The sequence below is a fragment of the Suncus etruscus genome, chromosome 12 (assembly GCF_024139225.1).
Source record: "Suncus etruscus isolate mSunEtr1 chromosome 12, mSunEtr1.pri.cur, whole genome shotgun sequence".
NCBI classification, from domain to species: domain Eukaryota; kingdom Metazoa; phylum Chordata; class Mammalia; order Eulipotyphla; family Soricidae; genus Suncus; species Suncus etruscus.
The window spans coordinates 61252784-61275644 of record NC_064859.1 but is presented as its reverse complement, the minus strand read 5'-3'; the positions used below and the strand labels follow the sequence as shown (position 1 = coordinate 61275644).

The 22861-nt window shown below is 37.4% G+C and overlaps 1 protein-coding gene across 1 annotated transcript; it reads left to right on the top strand.

The window, feature by feature from the left end:
- The first annotated feature begins 5135 nt into the window (after nt 1-5135).
- Nucleotides 5136-16356, top strand: LOC126024231 (interleukin-36 gamma-like). The gene is made up of 4 exons (XM_049784636.1): nt 5136-5187; nt 8152-8259; nt 11967-12106; nt 16147-16356. The coding sequence occupies exons 1-4, from the start codon at nt 5136-5138 to the stop codon at nt 16354-16356; spliced, it is 510 nt and encodes a 169-aa protein (XP_049640593.1).
- Nucleotides 16357-22861: the final 6505 nt, after the last annotated feature.

Below are 22861 nucleotides of genomic sequence, written 5' to 3'. Positions count from 1 at the left end.
TAGACCCTTGTCTGATGGGTATTGGGTGAATAGTTTCTTCCATTATGTGGTTAGTCTTTGTATTCTAGGCACTATATCCTTTGAGGTGCAGAAGCTTCTCAGCCTCATATAGTCCCATTCGTTTATCTCTGTTTTCAATTGTATGAATAGTTCTGTTTCCTTCTTGAAGATGCCTTTAATCTCAGTGTCATGCAGTGTTTTACTTACGGTTGTTCAATATACCTTATGTTTTTGGGTCTGATATCAAGGCCTTTAATCCATTTGGATTTGACCTTTGTGCATGGTATTAGATGGATATCTCAGTTCACTTTTATGCAAATGGCTGACCAGTTGTGCCAACACCACCTGTTAAAAAGGCTTTCCTTGCTCTATTTTGCATTTATTGCCCCTTTATTGAAGATTAATTGATTGTATATCTGGGGCACATTCTCTGAATACTCAAATCTATTCCACTGAAATGAGGGTCTGTCATTATTCAAGTACCAAGCTGTTTTAATGACTATAGTTTTGTATTACAATTTAAAGTTTGGGAAAGTGATGCCTCCCATACTCTTTTCTTCAAGGGTTGCTTTAGGTATTCGTGGGTGTCTATTGTTCCAAATAAATTTTAGGAGTGTTTGATCAACACTTTTGAAGAATGTCATGGGCATCCTTAGAGGGAATGCATTAAATATGTACAATGATTTGGAGAGTATTGACATTTTAATGCTGTTAATACTGCCAATCCATGAGCAGGATATGTGTCTGCTTTTTCTTGTGTCCGCTTTTATTTCCTAAAGCAGGGTTATGTAGTTTTCTTTGTATAGGTCCTTCATGTCTTTAGTTAGGCTGACTCCAATATATTGAATTTGTGTGACACTAATTTGAATGGAGTTTTTTTTATGTCAATTTCTTCTCTATATTATTGGTGTATAAGAAGGCCATTAATTTTTGAGTGTTAATTTTGTAGCCTGCCTCTTTGCTATATGAATCTATTGTTTTTAGATTTTTGGTAGAGTATTTAGGGTTTTCTAAACACATTATCATTTCATCTGCAAACAGTGAGAGCTTAACTTCTTCCTTTCCTATCTGAATGCCATTGATATCTTTCTCTTGCCTAATTGCTATGGCAAGAACTTCCAGCACTATGTTTAATAGAAGTGGTGAGAGAGGGAAGACATGTCTTGTACTAGATTTTATAGAAAAGGCTTTTAGTTTATCACATTGAGAATAATATTTGCCATGGCTTATGGTAGATGGCCTTGACTATAGTGAGATATGTTTCTTCCATTCCCACCCATCTTTTTTTTTTTTTTTTTTTTTTTTTGTTTTCTGGTCACATCCCAGCAGCACTTAGGGGTTACTCCTGACTCTATGCTCAGAAATTGCTCCTGTCAGGCTTGGAGGACCATATGGGACCCTGGGATTTGAACCACCATCCTTCCCCATGCAAGACAAATGCCCTACCTTCATGCTATCTCTCCGGGCCCCCATTCCCATCTTGATGAGTTTTTTAAATTGAGAATGGGTATTGGATCTTATCAAATGCTTTCTCTGATCTATTGATACGACTATGTGTTCTTTTTTTGTTGATATGGTGTATTATGTTGATTAATTTGTATGACTTTTTGACGAGGCATTGGTTCCTATTTGCCAGAATTTTGTTGAGGATCTTTGTATCTGTGATATTGGTCTGTAGTTTTATTTTCTTGCAACATCTCTGTCTGGTTTTGGTATCAGGGTTATGCTAGCTTCATAAAAAATTGGGAGTGTTCTTGATTTTTCAATTTCACGAAAGAGCCTAAAAAGAATTGGGAGTGGTTCTTCTAGAAAGGTTTGAAAGAATTTGTTTTTGAATTCATCTGGGCCTGGGCTTTTGTTTTTAGGAAGACTTTCGATTACTCTTTTAATTTCCTCAGTAGTGATGGGTCTATTTAGTTATGCTAGATCATCCTGGTTTAACCATGAAAGATTATAGGATTCCAAGAATTTATCCCTTTCTTCCAGGTTCTCATGTTTTGTGGCATAGAGTTTCTCAAAGTAGTCTCTGATTACCTTTTAAATCTCTGCAACATTTGTAGTGATTTCACCCTTTTTTTTTCTAATCCAGTTTATTAAGTTTTTATCTCTGTGCTTCTTTGTGAGTTTTGCTAGTGGTTTATCAATTTTGTTTATTTTTTCAGAGAATTAACTTTTGCTTTGTTGATCTTTTGAATTGTTTTTTTTTAATTTCCATTTCATTTTGATTTTTGCTCTAAGCTTTATTATTCCCATTTGCCTACCTATATTTGACTACTTTTGTTGATCATTTTCTAATTTTAAAAGCTGAGTTATTAAGCTTTTTTATATAGGCCCTTTTTTCCTTTCTGTTTTGTTTGTTTGTTTTTGGTTTTGGGGCCACACCCGGCGGTGCTCAGGGGTTACTCCTGGCTATGTGCTCAGAAATAGCTCCTGGCAGGCACGGGGGACCATATGGGATGCTGGGATTCAAACCAACCACCTTAGGTCCTGGATTGGCTGCTTGCAAGGCAAACACCGCTGTGCTATCTCTCTGGCCCCCTTTCTTCCTTTCTGATGTGTGCTTGCAAAGCTATAAATTTTTCTCTTAGTACCACTTATGCTGTGTCCCATAAATTCTGACAGTTTGTGACTTCATTGTCATTTGTTTTCAGAAATGTTTTGATTTCCTCTTTGATTTCATCTCTGACCCAACAGTTATTCAGCAGTGTGCTGTTTAATTTCCAGGAGTTAAAGTTTTTCTTCTATGACCCTTTAGAGTTCACTTCTAATTTTAGAGTCTTGTGATCTGAGAATGTACACTTTCTATCCTCTTGATTTTATGAATATATGTTTTATGGGTCAGCATGTGGTCTATCCTGGAAAATGACCCATGTGCATTGGAGAAGAATGTGTATCCATTTTTCTGGGGATGGAGTGCCCTATATATATCTATTAGTCCACTTTCTTTCATTTATATTTTCAGAGCTAGTATATTCTTGTTGGGTTTCAGCCTGGTTGACCTATCAAGGGGTGACAGGGCAGTGTTGAGGTCTCCCACTATTATTGTGTTGCTATTGATGTTTTCTTTTAGGTTTGCCAACAATTGTATTAAATATTTTGCTGGTACCTCATTGGGTGTGAATATGTTTAGGAGAGTGACTTCTTGCTGTACATGTCCTTTGATTATTACAAAAAATTATTATTCTTGGTCTCATAACATTTCTGAGTGTAATGTTTGTGTCACTGACATTAATAAGCAACTCCAGCATTTTTAAGGGTGTTGTTTGCTTGGATAATTTTCCTCCAGCCTTTTATTGAGTCTATGTTTGTTATATTTAGTGTGTTTCTTGTAAGCAACAGAATTTTGGATTCAGTTTTTGATCCATTTTGCCACTCTGTGTCTCTTAACTGGAGCATTTAGTCCATTGACATTGAGAGACATAATTTTCATGGGATTTAGTGTCATTTTTGTATAGAAGTTGTGTCTGTTGGTCTGTCTTGTCTTAAAGTAGACCTTTCTGTTTTCCTTTCAAGGCTGGTTTTGAGTCTAAATTTTCTGAGCTGCTGTTAATTCATGAAGCTATATATACTTCCTTTAAACCTAAAAGTGAGTCTCGCTGGGTGTATTGTTCTAGATAAAGCATTCATTTTGTTGAGCTTTGCCACTATATCCTACCACTGCCTACTGGCCTTGAGGGTTTCTTGTGACAGGTTTGCTATAAATATTAAGAATTCTCCTTTGAATGCAATTTTCCTTTTTGATCTTGATGCTTTCAGTGTTCAATCCCTATCTGTGGGATTCATCATTGTGACTAGGATGTGGCTTTCCATTGAGTTTTTAATTTCATCTATTGTGTTTTTCAGTCCCATCATTTCAGTTTGGAGTTTTCTAATTTTTATCTTTGTGTTCTTTTCATCTTGATCTATTCTTTCTTTGAGTTCTATGAGCACCTGCCATATTACTACTCTAAACTCCTTGTCTGAGAGGTTAGCTACATGATTGGTACTTAATGGGTCAACAGAGCTGCCATCTTGACTCTCTATGTATGCTGTTGTCCTGCCTTTTTCCCCATTGAAATGCTTGTAGTGTGGCTTTTACTGTGTGTCGTGGTGAGGTTCATGGGCTAGGAGATGTGTGCAGCCACTTTCCTGCTTCTGTGTTTCCTGGCCAGTGAACCTTGATGGAATTTACTTTGCTGCGGTCTTCCTCAGCAGTCTCCTGCAGGGATCAAGAAGTGCCACACTTGGTTGAAGCACAGAGATTACAAAATTATAGAATTCCACTGGTATGAAGGAGAGGACAAACTTCCTGTCCCACTGAAGAGACTCTGTGAGGCGTATGATGTTTGAGTTCTAGCTCTAGAGGGTCATAGCAGGAATACTGAGCTTTGGGGAAGTCCCTTTGGATCCCTTTTCAGAGAACCCATGTCTGTCATAATATCCTGTGGGCTTGGTTCAAACATGCATGATGCTGTGATACTTTCCTCAAAGCCTCACAGGTCCCTAGCAGGTGGAACTGGCTAGCCTTTCTAGTACATGATCGTCACACCTCATCAAGGAAGCAGGGGCCTCCCAATCTCATTACATAAAAGGCCAAGTTCAGTCAGAGCCTATTGCTATTCTTGGGAGCTGCAACTCAGTCTCCTGGACTTTAAGTAAGACCTTTGTTCACCAGCTGGCTATTAGAAGGTTGTCTGGTTCTGGAAATTTTTCTCTTTTCTAGGCTTTGGGACTAGTGAGGCGGGAACTATACCAGGCTTGCTACATTTCTAAGCTGTATGGAGCAATTGCTAGGATACTTGTGGAGTGGTTCTGGCATGGGATGTTATTCCAGGCAAGAAACACAAGCATTTCTAGGAGGAGGACTGTTTGTGTGTCTGTGGGGGAGGATATTAAGGATCAAAATCAAGTCTCATATTAGCAATTCTAGATGGACAATGCCATTGCAAGATTTCTGGGATGGAAATAGTTTTGCCTGATATTCTCTATCTGCGGAGGAAGGTTTAGTACAAAAGATATCTCAGATTCATAGTTAGACTGTTCCAAATCTCTATTCCGAACATATGTCTTAATAAGCAGTGTCTTAGGAAGGTCTTGGAGAGTCATTTCAAGTTGATAACTTCTATTTGTCCCCACAGGTGTTGACACAACCCACTATGTCGCACGTTCCAAGTGACGCTTCAGATTCCGGTTCTGCAAGTGCTACAGGTAATCTTGGGATGGAGTTCAGGAGGCCACATTAACAGCTGTCTTTTTAAAATGCTCCAGTACTCTTCCAGTACTCTGCTTCTCTCTCTGTGTGTCATATCCCACTAGCATCTACTGTTTCCTATAGAAACTTGTGACGCTCATGCTGAGGTTGTGCACTTGATGATATGCTCTAGCTCTAGACCAGCAATGAATTGAAGGGTTGAACATACACTATATTCTAGTGGTCATCAAAAGAGATAGAGAGCCTTCACATGTGTACTAATGATTAGCTGTCTTATGAGTTAGGCTTTACTGAATTTGCAGACCCCACAGCTTTTCTGTACATAAAGTCTCTCTCTCTTCTCTCTCTCCTCTCTCTGTCTCTCTCTCTGTCTCTCTCTGTCTCTCTGTCTCTCTCTCTCTCTTTCTCTCTCTCTCTCTCTCTCTCTCTCTCTCTCTCGTTCTTGTATGCTAGCAAGCTTGGTGATAAAATCTTTAACCTTTTTCCCCCCCTAGTGGCTGCATACTTTTTTTTTGTGTTTTTTGGGTCACACCCGGCAGTGCTCAGGGGTTATTCCTGGCTCCAGGCTCAGAAATTGCTCCTGGCAGGCATGGGGGACCATATGGGACGCTGGGATTCGAACCGATGACCTCCTGCATGAAAGGCAAACGCCTTAACTCCATGCTATCTCTCTGGCCCCAGCATAATATTTCATTGTGTAGATGGACCACAGTTTCTTTAGCTACTCATTTGTTGTCTGGGTTTGGGTTGCTTCCAAATACTGGCTATTGTAAATAGTGCTGCAATGAACATAGGAGTGCAGACGGCATTTTTGTATAATGTGATCCTACAGTGTTTTCCTCGAAGTGATATTGCTGGATCATAAGGAAGCTCAATTTCCAGATTTCTTGAGAAATATTCATATTATTTATCTGAAAGAGTAGACTTGATGGCATTCCCATCAGCACTGAATGAGAGTAAATGAAATAATGAAATTTACCTATATATGGATAGACATGGAGATTATTATGCTGAGTGAAATGAGTCAGAGGGAAAAGGATAAACCTAGAATAATCTCATTCATCTGTAGGATATAAGGAAAATAAAAGATGTGTGCATATGATATCTAAATACAATAGAGATGAGGATTAGGAGGACCAGTCCATGGTTAAAAAGCTTGCCACAAAGAACAAAGAGTGTATTTAGAGTAGATAAGGGTCTACTATGAAAGGGATATGCATGACACCTGTTACATTAACAGTAGTGCAAACTAGTGTCAAAAAAAAAGATTGAGAGAAGTAAAATGCCTGTTCCAGGAGCAGGTGGGGGAGGGTGGGTGTGAGAGAAGAAGGCATCAGGGAAGGTGAGAGAAAAACTTAACATTGGTGGGAAGAAATGTGCACTGGTGAAGGTTGCTGTATTATATGACTGTTACTTAATCATGAACAACTTTATCTGTGAAAAAACTGTTGAACAATCTTGTACCTATGTTTTTTTAATATTTAAATAGTATCTATTAAAGCACCATGATTACAAATATGTTTTTAGTTTGGTTTCAATTATCAAAAAGAACACCCCACTTCACCAGTGCAACATTCTCACGACAAATTCATTCCATCTCCTTCCTCCCATCCCCCTGCCTGTATTCAAGACAGGCATTCTACTTCTCTCAGTCATTTACATTGTCATGATAGTTGTTACTGTAGTTATTTCTCTAACTGAACTCACCACTCTTTCCAGGCCTCATCTCTACTGTCTCTGGGTATTATTGCAATAGTGTCATTTATTTTTCTTAAATTCCAAAGATGAGTGAGATTATTATGTGTCTATTTCTTTTTCTCTGACTTATTTCATTCAGCATAATAGTTTCTACATAGATGGCCATATATAGAAAAATTTCATGACTTTATTTTTCCTGATGGTTATATTGGATTCCATTGTGTATATGTTCCATGGTTTCTTTAGCCACTCATCTGTTGCCAGATATGGGTTGTTTCCAGATTCTGATTAGTGTAAATAGCTCTGAAAAGAAGGAATATTTGTATTGTGTTTTTGTATTCCTCGGGTAGATCCCTAGGTGTGGTATAGCTGGATCATATGGGAGCTCAATTTCCAGTTTTTTGAGGAATCTCCATATTGTTTTCCATAAAGGCTGGAGTAGATGACATTTCCACCAGCAGTGAATGAAAGTTCCTTTCTCTCCACATCACCCCCAGTACTGATTGTTCTTGTTCTCTGTGTGCCTGTCTCTGTGGCATGAGATTCTATTTCATTGTTGTTTTGATTGCATCTCTGTGATGATTAGTGATGTAGTGCATTTTTTCATGTGCCTTTTGGCCATCTGCATTTATTCTTTGAGGAAGTGTCTTCATTTCTTGTCCTCATTTTTTGATGGGGTTAGATGTTTTTTTTTTCCTAGTAAATTTTGTCAGTACCTTATATTAGATATTAGCCTCTTATCTGATGGGCATTGGGTGAATAGTTTCTCCCATTCTGTGTGTGGCCTTTGTATCCTACTCAAAATTTCCTTTGAGGTGTAGAAGTTTCTCAGCTTCATATAATCCCATCTGTTTATTTCTGCTTCTACTATTTGGACAGTGATGTTTCCTCCTTGCTGTCTTCAGTCTTAATGTCATGGAGTGTTTTACCTATATGTTGTCTATATACCTTACATTTAGGATCTGATATCAAGGTCTTTAGTCCATTTGGATTTGACCTTTGTGCATGGTGTTAGATGGAGGGATGAATTTGCTTTTTTTTTTGGTATGTGGCTGACCAGTTGTGCCAACACCACAAGTTAAACAGGCTTTCCTTGCTCCATTTTGCATAGTTTTATTTTAAAGATAAAAAAAAACAGTTAGCATAAAATAAAAGCATCAACTCTTCAAACTGAAAGACCTACATTAGGTGATTTTTCTCCCAATGAACATTAAAACAGCCTTATCCTCATGAATTTTCATTATCCTTTTTCATTTAATCAGGGAGAACTACAGCTGACTCAGCAAAGATATCTGACTTGAATCAAAATGTGTGGACCCTTCACAGACAAGACATCGTGTCAGTTCCACGGAGGAACAATGTGACTCCAGGTGAGTGGGGATTCTGTGGCCATTCTCAAAGAGGCAGCTTCCTCACAAAAGGTTGCCACTGGGCATTTGGTTAAAATGTGGCCCTTTTGAGATGGGAGAATTTCACATCATCATGGAAAAGAAAGGAAGGGATGAGTTTGTGTGGGTCCTTACTGAAGGGAGAGCAAAAGAACAGGAGAGAGTCTTTCAGGTCTAAGGATTTGCATTGTATTTTTTTTAAGGAGCAGCTTGTATTTTCTGAGTGCAAGTTGTCCCATCAGGACTAAAACAACACAGGGAGATAAATGTCAATTTTGTATTAGGCAAAATTCGAATGTAGGCAGAGCGCTTCGAGGATCAGAAGTTTTTGTTGGGGATCTCCACCTCCAGGTATTTAAGTAGAATAGTAAAAAACTCCAGTGCAGAGTTTTCCATCTGATTAAGATGTGCTTGCTCCATGTTCGAGGATGAGATGGGTATGAGGTGTGAATAAATGAAACAGGATGGTCATTTAGTAGACTCCCTGCAATGAATCAATTTCTTCTGACTTCAGAGGAAGAATACATATTACCCTTCTTATTTTTTTAATTTTAATTTATTTGGTTTATGGGGCACACCTGATGACTCTCCTGGCTTTGTGCTCAGAAATCGCTCCTGGTTTGAGGGACTCTAATGCGACACCAGGGGGTGGGGGTGTAGGTCAGCTGGTGCAAGGCAAATGCCCTATGGCTTCGCCACCTCTCTGGCCCCAATTTTTTTAATTTGGTTGTTTTTTATTTTTAGATTAATATCTTTTATTACATTACAAACATGTTTGTAGTTGGTTTTCAGTCATAAAAAGAACACCCTCCTTCACCACTGCAATATTCCCAGCACCAATGCCCACTCCCATACCCCCATTTCCCTCCTCCATTTCCCATCACACCCTTTATATATGTATTCGAGACAGACATTCTACTTCTCTCACTCATTAGCATTGTAGTGATAGTTATAAGTGATTTTTTCTCCACTATTTATGGTAAGCTTCATATAGTGAGCCGGTCCTTCCAGCCCTCATCTCTATTGTCTCTGGATATTATCACAATGTCTTTTATTTTTCTTAAACTTATAGATGAGTAAGACTATTATGTGACCCTCTGTGTCTCTCTCCCTCTGACTTATTTTATTCAGCATAAACGTTTCCATGTCTATTCATGTATAGGAAAATTTCATGACTTCATCTCTCCTGATGACTAAAATATGTTCCATTGTGTATATGTATCACAATTTCTTTAGCCATTCATCTGTTGAAGGGCATCTTTGTTGTTTCCAGATTCTGGCAATTGTAAATAGCACTGAAATGAATATAGATGTGAGGAAGGAATATTTGATTGTGTTTTTGTGTTCCTAGGGTATATTCCTAGGAGTGGTATAGCTGGATCATATGGGAGCTCAATTTCCAGTTTGTTGAGGAATCTCCATATTGTTTCCCAATCCAGAGGGGCTGCACTAGATGGTATTCCCACCAGCAGTGGGAATATCTCTTCAGCACTGATTGTTCTTGTTCTTTGTGATGTGTGCCTGTCTTTGTAGTATGAGATGCTAACTCATTGTTGTTTTTATTTGCATCTCCCTGATGATTAGTGATGTGGAGCATTTTATCATGTGTCATTTGGCCATCTGCATTTCTTATTTGAGGAAGTTTCTGTTAATTTCTTGTCCCCATTTTTTGATGGGGTTAGATTATTTTCTTGGTAAGTTTTGTCAGTACCTTATCTTAAATATAGCCCCTTATCTGATGGGTACTGGGTGAATAGTTTCTCCCATTCTGTGCCTGACTTTTGTATCCTAGTCAATATTTTCTTGGAGATGCAGAAGCTTCTCAGCTTCACATAGTCCCATCTATTTATCTCTGCTACCACTTGTTTGGACAGTGATGTTTCTTCCTTGAAGATGATTTTAGTCTCAATGTTATGGAGTATCTTATCTACATATTGTTCTATATACTTTATGTTTTTGGATCTGATATCAAGGTCTCTAATCCATTTGTGCATGGTGCTAGATGAAGGTCTGAGATTGCTTTTTTGCATTGGCTACCCAGTTGTGCCAACACTTGTTGAAGAGGCATTCCTTGCTCCATTTTGCATTTCTTTCCTCTTCATCAAAGATTAATTGATTGTATGTATGGGGAACATTCTCTGAATACTCAAATCTATTCCATTAATCTCAGGGTCTATCTTTATACCAGTACCGTGCTGTTTTAATGACTATTGCTTTGTAATACATGTTAAAGTTGGGAAAAGTGATACCTCTCATATTCCTTTTCCTAAGAGTTGCTCTAGCTATTCATGGGTATTTATTGTTCCAAATGAATTTGATACACTTCTTTGAAGAATGTTATGGGTATCTTTAGAGGAATTGCATTAAATCTGTACAATGCTTTAGGGAGTATTGCCATTTTAATGTTGTTAGTCCTCCCAATCGATGAGCAGGGCATGTATTTGCATTTCCTTTTGTCCTCTTATATTTCTTGAAGCAGTGTTTTGTAGTTTTCTTTAAATGGGCCCTTTACCTCTTTTGTTAAGTTGAATCCAAAGTATTTGAGTTAGTGTGGCATTAATGTGAACGGGGTTGTTATTTAATGTGCATTTCTTCTCTATCATGTTTGGTGTATAAGAAGGCCATTGATTTTTCATGTTTATTTTATAGCCTGCCACTTTGCTTTATGAATCCATTGTTTCTAGAGCTTTTTGGTAGAGTCTTTAGAATTTTCTAAATATATAATATCATGTCATTTGCAAACAGTGAGAACTTGACTACTTTCTTTCTCACCTGTATGCCCTTGATAACTTTTTCTTGCCTAATTGCTAATACAAGAACTTCCAGAACTATGTTGAATTAGAGTGTGAAAGGGTATAGTCTTGTCTTTTAACAGATTATAGAGGAAAGACTTTTAGTTTATATATATTGAGAAAAATATTTACCAGAGGCTTGTGCTAGATAGATTTGAGTATATTGAAAAAAAGTTTCTTTAATTCCCATCTTGTTGAGAGTATTTTTTTTTACCAAGGATGGGTGTTAAACATATTGAATGCTTTCTCTGCATCTACTGATATGATCATGTTTTTTATTTTTTCTTTTTGTTGATATGGTATATTATATTGATTAATTTATGTATTTTAAATCACCCTTGAATTCCTGGAATAAAACCTACTTGGTTGTACTGTATAAACTTCTTGATGAGGTGTTGGCTCCTATTAGCTAGAATTTTGTTGAGGATCTTTGCTTCTGTGTTCATGAGAGATATTTGTCTATAGTTATCTTTGTTTTGCAGCATCTCTGTCTGGTTTTGGTGTCAGGGTGATGTTATCTTCATAAAATCTACTTGGAAGTGTGCCTGTTTCTTTAATTTCCTGAAAGAGCCTGTAAAGAATCAGTAGTAATTCCTCTTGTGAGGTTTGAAAGAATTCATTAGTGAATCCCTCTGGGCCTGGGTTTTGCTTTTGGGAAGATATTTTTTGATTACCATTTTACTTTTCTCAATAGTTATGGGTGTATTTAGATATACTAGATCATCCTGGTTTAACCATGGAAGACTTTAAGAATCCATGAATTTATTCATTTCTTCCAGGGTTTCATGGTTGTGGCATAGAGTTTCTCAAAGTAGTCTCTGAGTACCCCTTAAATCTCTGCAGTATATGTAGTAATCTTCCCCTTTTCATTTCTTGTCACCCTTCTTATCTTTATAGTCACTATATACAGTATTCCTTGCAAGTATTCATTGCCTTCTAAGCAAAACTCCAGGTTTCCAATTTATTTGGGAATAAAGAATCCAGAAAAATGTCTGTGTTGTGAGAAGATTAAAGGGAAGCCTACACTGCAACTGAAGGTGAGTGACTAAGACAAATAATGTCTTAAAAAGTCATTTCATTTGATAAAAGTTTCTGTGATAAAATTATAATTTTAGAATTAAAAATAACTATTTTCTCATTCTTAAGTATATTTGTTTTTTCCTCTTTTTTATTTAGGTCTGTACCTAAAATTTCTATTTTTTGATTTTTTTGATGTTTACTCAGTGAGATCTCTGTATTTTCTGAATTTTAAGATCTCAGGCACTGTTTCTTCAAATACATTCTCTTCTTTAACCCACCTCATTGTCCATTGGGAACTCCTAATATTTGTCATCAGAACATTTAGATGTATTTTATTTAAAAATTTCATCTTTGTTAATTATTTACTGTTACTTGCAATACTATTAATGAAGGTTCCTATATCTAACCTTAATATTTTATTTTATAGACATCTCTTTTCTTTTTTAATATTTTGCATTCCAGGAGAAATTTTAATATTTTTACTATTTTTATTGAGTTATTGTAATTTCTAATATTGCTAAATGTAGGGTACTTATCTGAGACCCACCCATTTCTGGGAGGGGTCTTGGGAACCGGATAATAGGTGTGACTTTACCTGCAAAGCCCGGCCCATTCCTGGGAGGGGTCTTGGAATAGGTAGATAAACCCGGAAGCCAGGGGATTAGGGGCTTTTGCCTTTTGGCCCTGCTGGGCTCTCTGAGAGAGATGGCTGAAAGAGGATAAGACGCAGGGCAAGCCTAGGATGGCTGTATGCTTGAAAGGTTATGAGATAGGCCACACACATGTGGTGGCTAGGGCCTAAATAAAGATGATTCTTCCTGAAGCCTGCGTGTGAGTGAGTGATTTCGCGTTTCACCTGGGCCTGGAACTCGCCGGCTGGATGGGGGATGAAGCCACGTGGCTGGGGCCTAAGCACAAAGGCCTCCATCCATCGCCATCCAGCCCCATCCTTAATTAATTAATACAACACTAAGTATATTTTTATGCGTACAACATTCTGATACCATGCCCTTCCCTAGAGGGCCCACTTCCCTCCACCAGGGTCCAAGATCCCCACCAGCCACCCTCCTGCCATGTAAACTCAACTCTAAACAAAATTTCCAGTTCTGATGCTTTTGGCTATTTAGTGTTCTCTTAATAAATTTCTTCAGATGGGAAAAAAAACTCTTACTTGAATCTCCCAGGTAGGTCATGGTCAGTATTGTACTTTTCTCCTATCTGCTTAGTCATTCTTATTTTGTGTTTTCTGATATTGTCACCTTTACTATGTTATATATTTGGTCATTTATTGACAGTTGTCTGATACACACATATGTATATATTTTCCCCTTAAACTGTTACCTTTGCCTCAGTGTAACTTAGTTCATTTAATTTCATCACATCTATTTTAACTAATGAATGTATGGGTTATTACCTCCAGCACTATAGTGGGCATTTGAGCTACATCAATACCTAGTTGGAGCTTGAATTTTAGTAGAAGGAGAGAAATGCTAAACTGTTTGTTTAATAATAGGCACTCTATGACATGGTATGATGTGCCCTTGAAAAGAATGGTTAGGGCATGATGAGAAGACTGGCAGTGCCGTAAAATGTGTCAGGCTACTGTGATGAATAGTGCTATTAATATTATTGAGATAGTGCAAGTGTTCAACACAGTAGAAGGAGGCAAGGAAGTTGGCCAGCAAGATGTTTGGTAAATTGAAGGACAGAATTTAGGAAGAAGATGTTCAGGGAGATATAAATAGATTGTGAAAGGTCCTGTAAGTCCTTGTAAGGATTTTGGCTTTTATTCTGGTGAAATGAAAAACTGGAATGCTTTGGACAAAAGGATGTTGGGTGTGGATAGAGGTTGCCAAGGATTATTTTGGTTCCAATTGAGATAGTAAATTATAGTGGGGGCATATCAAGGGAAATACTACTTGTACATCTACTTCCATATATCTTCAGAGGAGCTGAGAATCAATACATTCAGAAATGGAATGAATGGGTCCTTTTAGGACCATGAAATGCATAATGGCAGAGGTGAAGTCCAGCTAGAAATGAAACTAAGAAAGAAATTGTAGACAGTTATGATATATAGAAAATTTTCTTAAAAGGGGACCGGGAATGGTGGTGCTCAACCAAAATAATTATCACCAAAAGATGCAGAATGACAGATAATGTTCAGATAGAATCACTAAGTACTAAAAGCAAAAGTACTAATCACTAAGTTCTAAAAAACAAGGAAAAAGGAAAGAATAGCATCCTTTAATTGGTGAGTATGGAGGGGGCCTGTCACCTGAACCTTTCCAGACAGGAGGTGAAAATGAGGATAGAGGAATTAAAAATGAGCATTATTATCATGACTTATAATAAGCTGGCAGTGTTATAGTGATAAGGGAGAGAAATGAAATTGAGGACTTTAAGATGACATGTTCACAGGTACTCTTCCAGGGGCTGGGCATTTTAGCTGAAACCTAAATAGTTGAAGGGAAACTTCTAGGGAAGGTTTGGGACAAGATTTCATGTAGAAAATAAGTGCTATTGTCCTGGGACAGAAATAACTTAGTGTCTTTGAAGAGAAGAAAGGAAACAGGGCTGAGTGGAGGGAGCAGACAGAGGAATAGAAAAATAGCCTTCTCTGTAACTATACAAGAGTTGAATGGCATAGCTCCTGCAAACTTTACTTAATTTTAGTTTATTTGGGAACTAATCCCAAATGGTGATCAGTGTGATAAAGTTCTACTGTTGATTCTCAAATAACTGGACCCTGTGTTCAATATAAGAATCCAAGTATTTAGTGCTACTTGGATCCTATGGTATTGAGGATATACAATTCACACTGAGGGTGCTGGTGCATAATAAGGCCAAACCTAGTGATACTTGAGGGAGTTTGTGGTTCTGGGATCAAAGTAGGTTCAGACACATGCAAAACATGTACCTTAATGTCCTGTGCTGTCTGTTGGACTCTGTTGCAGATTTTATTATGTGATTTGATTTTTATTGTGTCTATGATAGAAAATCATATGCAGGACTCATTCTGAATGGTAACACAATCTTATGCATTTATTTTAGTTTAAAGTTCATGTCTCTTTTGTTGTAAAGTGAATGGATGGATTACAGGGAATAACATAGGTTATGACTTAAATTTGTCATTTGGATTGAGTGGGATTAGGGGTAAGAGACTTTGAAAAAATGAGCTCAATTTAAGATATTTTTGGACTAGTATTTACTGATTTTACAGGAGGATTAGATGGTGAGATATCTTCGAAGACTGTGTCATGGTGATTGCTTGGTTTGAAGTCATGTAACCAAATAACTGGATAGATTAACAAGAGGTCAACTGAATAAAGGTCTCATACAGAAGAACTGATGACCTTTGTGGGGGATATGGCATACTTCTGTGTACTTATGGTGATTTAGCATTTTTGCCACATGCTTATGGATACTTATTTTGCCTACTTGTACAATAAATGTACACTATATACTAATATATACACATATACACTTACTTCTAGAGGCATTTTTCTAAGGCATTCTCTTATTCTGAGGCATTTTCTGAGATACAGAGGCATTTTCTCATTAATATTTTTACTTTGTTCATTTAGAACTGCTCATATGTATTAGTACAATTGACTTTTCTCTTATGCTGGCAATTAATTAGAGATCCAGACCCCACCTGATCTTTACCCAGAGCATTGTATCCTTTAGTGATCCCAGGATGCTTGGTAGCTTTCTTTGCTAAGGGAAGAGTTTAGCTTTCCAGTGCATAAATGCTGCTATTTCTTTATGATCCTTACAATCAGTGTGAGGAGTGTCCCAATTAGTCCCAGAAGTGTGGTCAATGTTCATTAACTTGTCTCTTGTGACACTCACTTGCCATTGGAGGGTGGGGGTAGCAAGAGGATTTTTTTTAAAATATGTATCCCGTTCTTTTGAATTTTTTTCAAAATTGTTTTTCTAGACTTGCTTTAATAGAAGGAAAAATTTTCTAGAACTTGAGAAAATTTATTTTTATAGAATAACTGAACTATTCATTTATACTCTCTTCTCCTTTTGGACACTGTCTTCATTTCAGGACAAGAAGATCTTAGACCTGTACAATGCGCCTGCACCTGTGTTGAACTTCCTTTTCTACAGAAACCAGACTGGCAGTACCTCCACCTTTGAGTCAGTGGTCTTTCCTGGCTGGTTCATTGCCTCCTCTGATAAAGGCCAGCCCCTTTTCCTCACTTCAAACCCAGCGGGAGCAGAAAATACTGCCTTTATCTATAATGCTTCTCAATAAGCCTAGATAAAGGTTTAGGTCTGAGTCTTAAATTTTCCTGTATCCATCATTGTTTTCATCTCTGTTGTTTTAATGTCATTTCACATCAGTACTGAGAACGTGAGTAAGACCTGCTATTATCTCATTTATTGACTGAAAATAAATGTGAGTTCATGGGAACTGAAGATGGAATATGAATTCAGAAGAAAAAGAATGGGCTATATAAGGTTTATCTTTCAGTTCTTTATGAGGATTATATTGAGACTTTTCAGAGGTTTTACCAGAAATGAATATGAAGAAGCCTAAGATCTCGTACAATTGTATCTAAGATTACTGAAATAAATCTGATATTTGTTGTAATTTTCTTTCCTAAATGTATAACATGCAAATTATTCTTCAGCTGTGGGTTCTATTCCATTATACATTAAATATTTTAAAATCAAACCCTGTCAATACTAAATTATTTTTGTCCTATGTCTAATATATAAGCCTAAAGGAAAATATGAAATGTTTATATTCCTATACAATAAGGAAAATAAAAACTGTATACACAGTAAGACTATACAAGTTTTATAGAAAATACAAAGTAAATGGAAATTATCCACAGTAACTAGAGAGCGCATCATTGTGTGTGAGTCAGAACTAGTGGTTAGTCAGGGAGGAAAAAAACCCCTTTTAGTCGTGAAAGGATTGTGTAGGGACAAACATGGAAAAGAGAACTGTTGCCTCACTACTTTCTTTTCTGTCTTTCAGCCCCACTCTCTTACTTCCTATATCTTTGTCTTTTAAGTATACTCACAATCCATAGAATCCTTTTTATTATTATTTATGTATTTATTCTAGGGGGCTGCATCTGGTGATACTCAGGGGTTAATACTAGCTCTGAGCTCAGGAAACACTGCTGAAGGTGATCAGAGAACCATAAGGGATGCTGGAATCATACCCTGGCTGGTCACATGGGAGTGCCTTCTATAGAGTTCTTCCAATAACCATGCTAAAAACTGCCAAAAGTGTGTCTTTTGGGGGAACAGAAAAACATAGGTTTTAACAGAAAATGACTTTTGAATTTGTAGCAGTAGGATCAAAAAATAGGAAATATACAGAATCATATAGAAAAATATAGAGCGGAGGTCAGACTTCCCCGCCCAGAGACTGTGGAACTAGGTGTCTCTGCTGCCTCTGGAGCATGGCAGACATCTTGGGACTTCTCTCTGCCTGTTTCTTCCTGGGAACTTTGATCCTCTCCAGCATCCTTGCTTGTGGGCTTGCCTTCTCCTGATGTGAGTCTTCCCTGCCCAGACTGTGGAACTAGCTCACTCTGCTGTGTCCCTGAAGCACAGCAGATATCTTGGGCCTTCTTGGAGAAGTACTGGCTTATTCAGACATGTTGAATAATAGGAAGCTATAGTAATAAGAGACTGAGGTTAGACAGGACACACTTCACCTTAGCCAGAATTTTTAAAACTTAGCTGCACAGGCAGTCACCAAGATCTCTAGATACAGAGGTCTGATTTTACCATCCATGACAAAGCAGAAGTCTTCCATATACCACAAAAGCACCGAGGGGAAAGTAAATGATCATGCAAGGAGTATAGTTAATCTCATGACAGTATACTTCAGGGGTGGAGAAACCCTGTATCTCCTAGGCCAAGGGAATTCCGTCTATAATATCCCCAATAGTTACTGTGCCTATGCAGGGAGAAAAAAAAAAAGAAAAAAAAGCACAAAATAATAATTTTTCATATATATATTTATTGATTGATCAATTCTTTTCTTGACGTCCTTATTTTTGTGTAGATATTGAAGTTGATGTCTCCTTTTTAATTTAATTTTATTTTATCTTCTCTTTCTCTTTCTTTTTGCACTCGGCATGATTTGATTTCAGAACCGAGACTATTGTATGGTGCTTGTCTTTATTGCTGTAGTGCTCACTGGATATTTAATTTGACATTTCTTTTTGTATTGTAATGGTGTTTCAATTACCTTTCTCATGTCCTCTCTCAAATTGAGGTTGATAGCCACTAGAAGGACTCCGCCCATTTTCAGCATATTTTAATTTTTTCTTCTTATTCTTTACCCCAATCTATTGCTTTTCTTTCCCTCAAACAAAACCACATAACTCGATTTATCTAGCTCAGCCTCTCAAATAGAGGGAGAAACAAGGGAGGGCACCAGGACCAAACAGATATATGATCACTGATAGTAAGCTAAACCAAGAGGGGACCACCTACTCTAGCAGCCCGGGGGGTGATAGTGGGGGATATGGGTTGCAGAAAGGGAACAGGGAAGGGGGGAGGACAAATTTGGTGGCGGGTATTCCCCTGATTCAATGTTAATATGTACCTAAAATACTACTGTGAAAGATATGTAAGACACTATGATCAAAATAAAAATAAAAAAAAAATAAAATTAAAATAAATGGAGATTTCAAGTCATAGAGAGTAAATACTAGAAAGAAATCAAATTCCCATGCAACAGATTTCTTGTTTTTTCTTTTTTAAATATTTTTTCTTTATTTAAACATCTTGATTACAAATATGATTGTGATTAGGTTTCAGTCATGTAAAGAACACCCCACCCTTTACCAGTGCAACATTCCCACCACCAATGTCCCAAATCTCCCTCCATCCTACCCTATCCACACCTGTACTCTAGACAGGCTTTCCAGTTCCCTCATTCATTCACATGATTATGATAGTTCTCTGTGCAGTTATTTCTATAACTGCACTCACCACTCTATGGTGAGCTTCATGAAGTGAGCTGAAAGTTCCAGCCCTCCTCTCATTGTCTCTGAGGATTGTTGCAAAAATGACTTTTTATTTTTTTTAAAACACATAGATGAGTGAGACTATTCTGTGTGTGTCTGTCTCTCCCTCTGACTTACTTCATTCAGCATGATAGATTCCATGTACATCCATGTATAGGAAAAATTAATGACTTTATCTCTCCTGACGGCTGCATAATATTCCACTGTGTATATATACCATAGTTTCTTTAGCCGTTCTTCTGTTGAAGGGCATCTTGGTTTTTTCCAGAGCCTGGCTATTGTGAATAGTGCTGCAATAAATATAGGTGTGAGGAAGGGGTTTTTGTGTTGTATTCTTGTGTTCTTAGGGTATATCCCTAGGAGTGAAATAGCTGGGTCGAATGGGAGCTCAATTTCCAGTATCCTTTAATTGGTGAGTACAGATGGGGACTGTCACCTGAATTTTTCTGGACAGGAGGCTGAAAATGAGGATAGAGTAGTTAAAATGAGCCTTATTATCATTACTCATAATAAGCTGGCAGTGTTATAGTGATAAGGGAGAGAAATGAAATTGAGGACTTTAAGGTGACCTGTTCACAGGTACTCTTCCAGGGGCAGGGCATTTTAGCTGAAACCTAAGTAGTTGAAGGGAAACATCTAGGGAAGGTGTGGGACAGGCTTTCACGCAGAAAATAAGTGCTATTGTCTTGGGACAGAAATAACATCATGTCTTTGAAAAGAAGAAAGGAGACAGGGTTGAGTGGATAGAGCAGACAGAGGCATAGAAAAATAGCCTTTTTTGTAGCTATACATGAGTTGAATGGCATAGCTCCTGCAAACTTTACTTAATTTTAGTTTATTTGGGAACTATTTCCCAAATGGTGATAAAGTTCTACTCCTGTTGATTCTTAAATAACTGGACTCTATGTTCAATATCAGAATCCAAGTATGTAGTGCTACTTGGATCCTATGGTATTGAGGATATACAATTCACACTGAGTGTCCTGGTGCATAAGGCCAAACCTAGTGATACTTGAGGGACTTTGTGGTTCTGGAAATCACACTAGTTCAGGCACATGCAAAACATGCACCTTAATGTCTTGTGCTGTCTGTTGGACTCTGTTGCAAATTTTATTATGCAATTTAATTTTTATTGTGTCTATGATAGAAAATCATATGCAGGAGTCTTAATCTGAAAGGTAACACAACCTTATGCATTTATTTCAGTTTAATTTCATGATTCTTTTTTTGTGAAGTGGATGGATGGATAACAGAAAATAGCATTCATGATGATTTACAATTGTAGATTGGAGTGAGTGGGGTCAGGGGTGGGAAACATTGACAAAACGAGCTCAATTCAAGATGTTTTTGAAATAGTATTTACAGATTTTACAGTGGGATTAGATGCTTTGATATCTTTGAAGATTGCATAATGGTGATTCCTTGGTTGGGAGTCATCTACTCAAATAACTGGATAGATTAACAAGAGGACAACTGAATAAAGAACTTATACAGGAGAATCCATGGTCTTTGTGGGGGATATGGCATACTTTTGTGAATTTATGGTGTTTAGCATTTATGACACATGCTTATGAATATATATATTTTGCCTAAATATAAAATTATACTAATATATATACACATATAAACTTACTTCCAGAGGTATTCTCTGATTTTCTGAGGCATTTTCTGAGATACAGAGGCATTTTCTGATAAATATTTTACTTTGTTACTGTAAAATCACTCATATCTATTAGTGCAACTGACTTTTCTCTTCTGCTGGCAATTAATTATAGGCCTAGACCCAAACTGATCTTTGCCCAGAGCACTGTATCCCATCTCGGGATGCCTGGTAGCTTTGCCAAGGAAGGGACTTGGCTTTCCACTGTACAACTGCTGCTACTTCCTTATAATCCTTTCAGTCACTGTGAGAAGCATGCCAGTTCACTGTTCAAGTGTGGTCACATGTTCATCAGCATGTTTCTTGTTTCAGTCATATGTCATTTCTAAATTGAAAGGTGAGGGTAGCAAGGGGATATTTGTTTTTATGTTCATTCTGTTCTTTTGAATTATTTATCAAAATTGTTTTTTGAGACTTGCTTTAATAGAAGGAGAAACTTTCTAGAACTTGAGAAAGTTTATTAATTGTATAGGATGGCTGAACTATTCAAATATCCTCTCTTCCCCTTTTGGAGACTGTCCTCATTTCAGGATAAGAAGATCTTAGACCTGTACAATGCACCTAAACCTGTGATGAACTTCCTTTTCTACTGAAACCAGACTGTCAGGACTTCCACCTTTGAGTCGGTGGCCTTTCCTGGCTGGTTCATTGCCTCCTTTGGTAAAGGCCAGCCCCTTTTCCTCACTTCAAACCCAGCGGGAACAGATAATATTGCTTTTACCTATAAGGATTCTAATTAAGCCTAGAGGCTTAGGTTTGAGTCTTAAATTTTCCTGTACCCATCATTGTTTTCATCTCTGTTATTTTAATGTCATTTCACATCAGTACTGAGAGATGAGTAAGGCCTGCTATCATCTCATTTACTGACTGAAAATAAATGTGAGTTCATGGCAACTAAAGATGGAATATGAGTTTAGAAGGAAAAGAATGGGCTATAAGGTTATCTATATAATTTGAAGCACTACCCTTCAGGTCTTTATGAGGATTATGAGACCCACAGGCATTTCAGAAATGGATATGAAGAAGCCTAAGATCTTATGAAATAATACCCAAAATTACTGAAATAAAGCTGACATGCGTTGTTATTTTTTCTAAATGTATAACATGCAAATTATTCTTCAGCTGTGTATTCTATTCAATTATATATCAAATATTTTAAAACAAAAACACTGTCAATAGTAAATTATTTTTGTCCTATGTATAATATGTAAGCCTTAAGGTAAATATAAAATGTTTATATTCCTATACAATAAGAAAATATTTCTTAATTAAAATACTACCTCTTTTCCTATTCTGCTCTCCTTCCTCCTCCTCTTTCCTCTTCCTCCTCTTCCTCTTCTCCCTTCTCCTCCTCTTTCCTCATCCTCCTTCCTCATCCTCTCCTCCTCTCTTCCTCTTCTTCATCCTCTTCATCTGCTCCTCCTTCCTTCTCCTCCTCTTCCTCTTCTTCTCCCTTATCCTCTTTTCTTCTTCTCCCTTCTCCTCCTCTTACCTTCTCCTTTCTCCTCCTCTCCTCCTCCTCTCTTCCTCCTCTTCCTCTTCTTCTGCTCCTCCTCCTTCTTCTTTCCTTTTCCTCCTCTTCTTCTTCTCCCTTCTCCTCCTCTTCCTCTTCTGCTTTCTTATTCTCCCTTCTCCTCCTCCTTTCTCCTCTTCCTCTTCTCCTTTTTTCTTCCTCCTCTTCTTCCTCTTCTTTTCCCTCTTTTCCCTTTTTCTTCTCCCTTCTCCTCCTCCTTCCTCCTTCCCACTTCCTCTTATTCTCCTTCTTTTCTTCTTCTTCTTCTTCTCCTTCTCCTCCTCTTCCTCTTTTTCCTTCTTCCTTCTTCCTCCTCCACTTCCTCCCTCTTTTTCCTCCTCTAAGAAAGAAAAGAAAAAAAATACTACCTGTACTTAAGCTATCAACATTTGTACTTTGCAACTCATATACCATGATTGGAAATTTTAGATGATATGTAATATAAAATATATATACATCATTTATTGATATGCTGTGACATGAGAAAATCTGAACTGTTTTGTCAAGATAAACTGAAAATATTTTACACTGAAAAAAAGAAAAATACTTCTTGCTCCTTTATCAAAAATTAGGTGATTGTATGTCT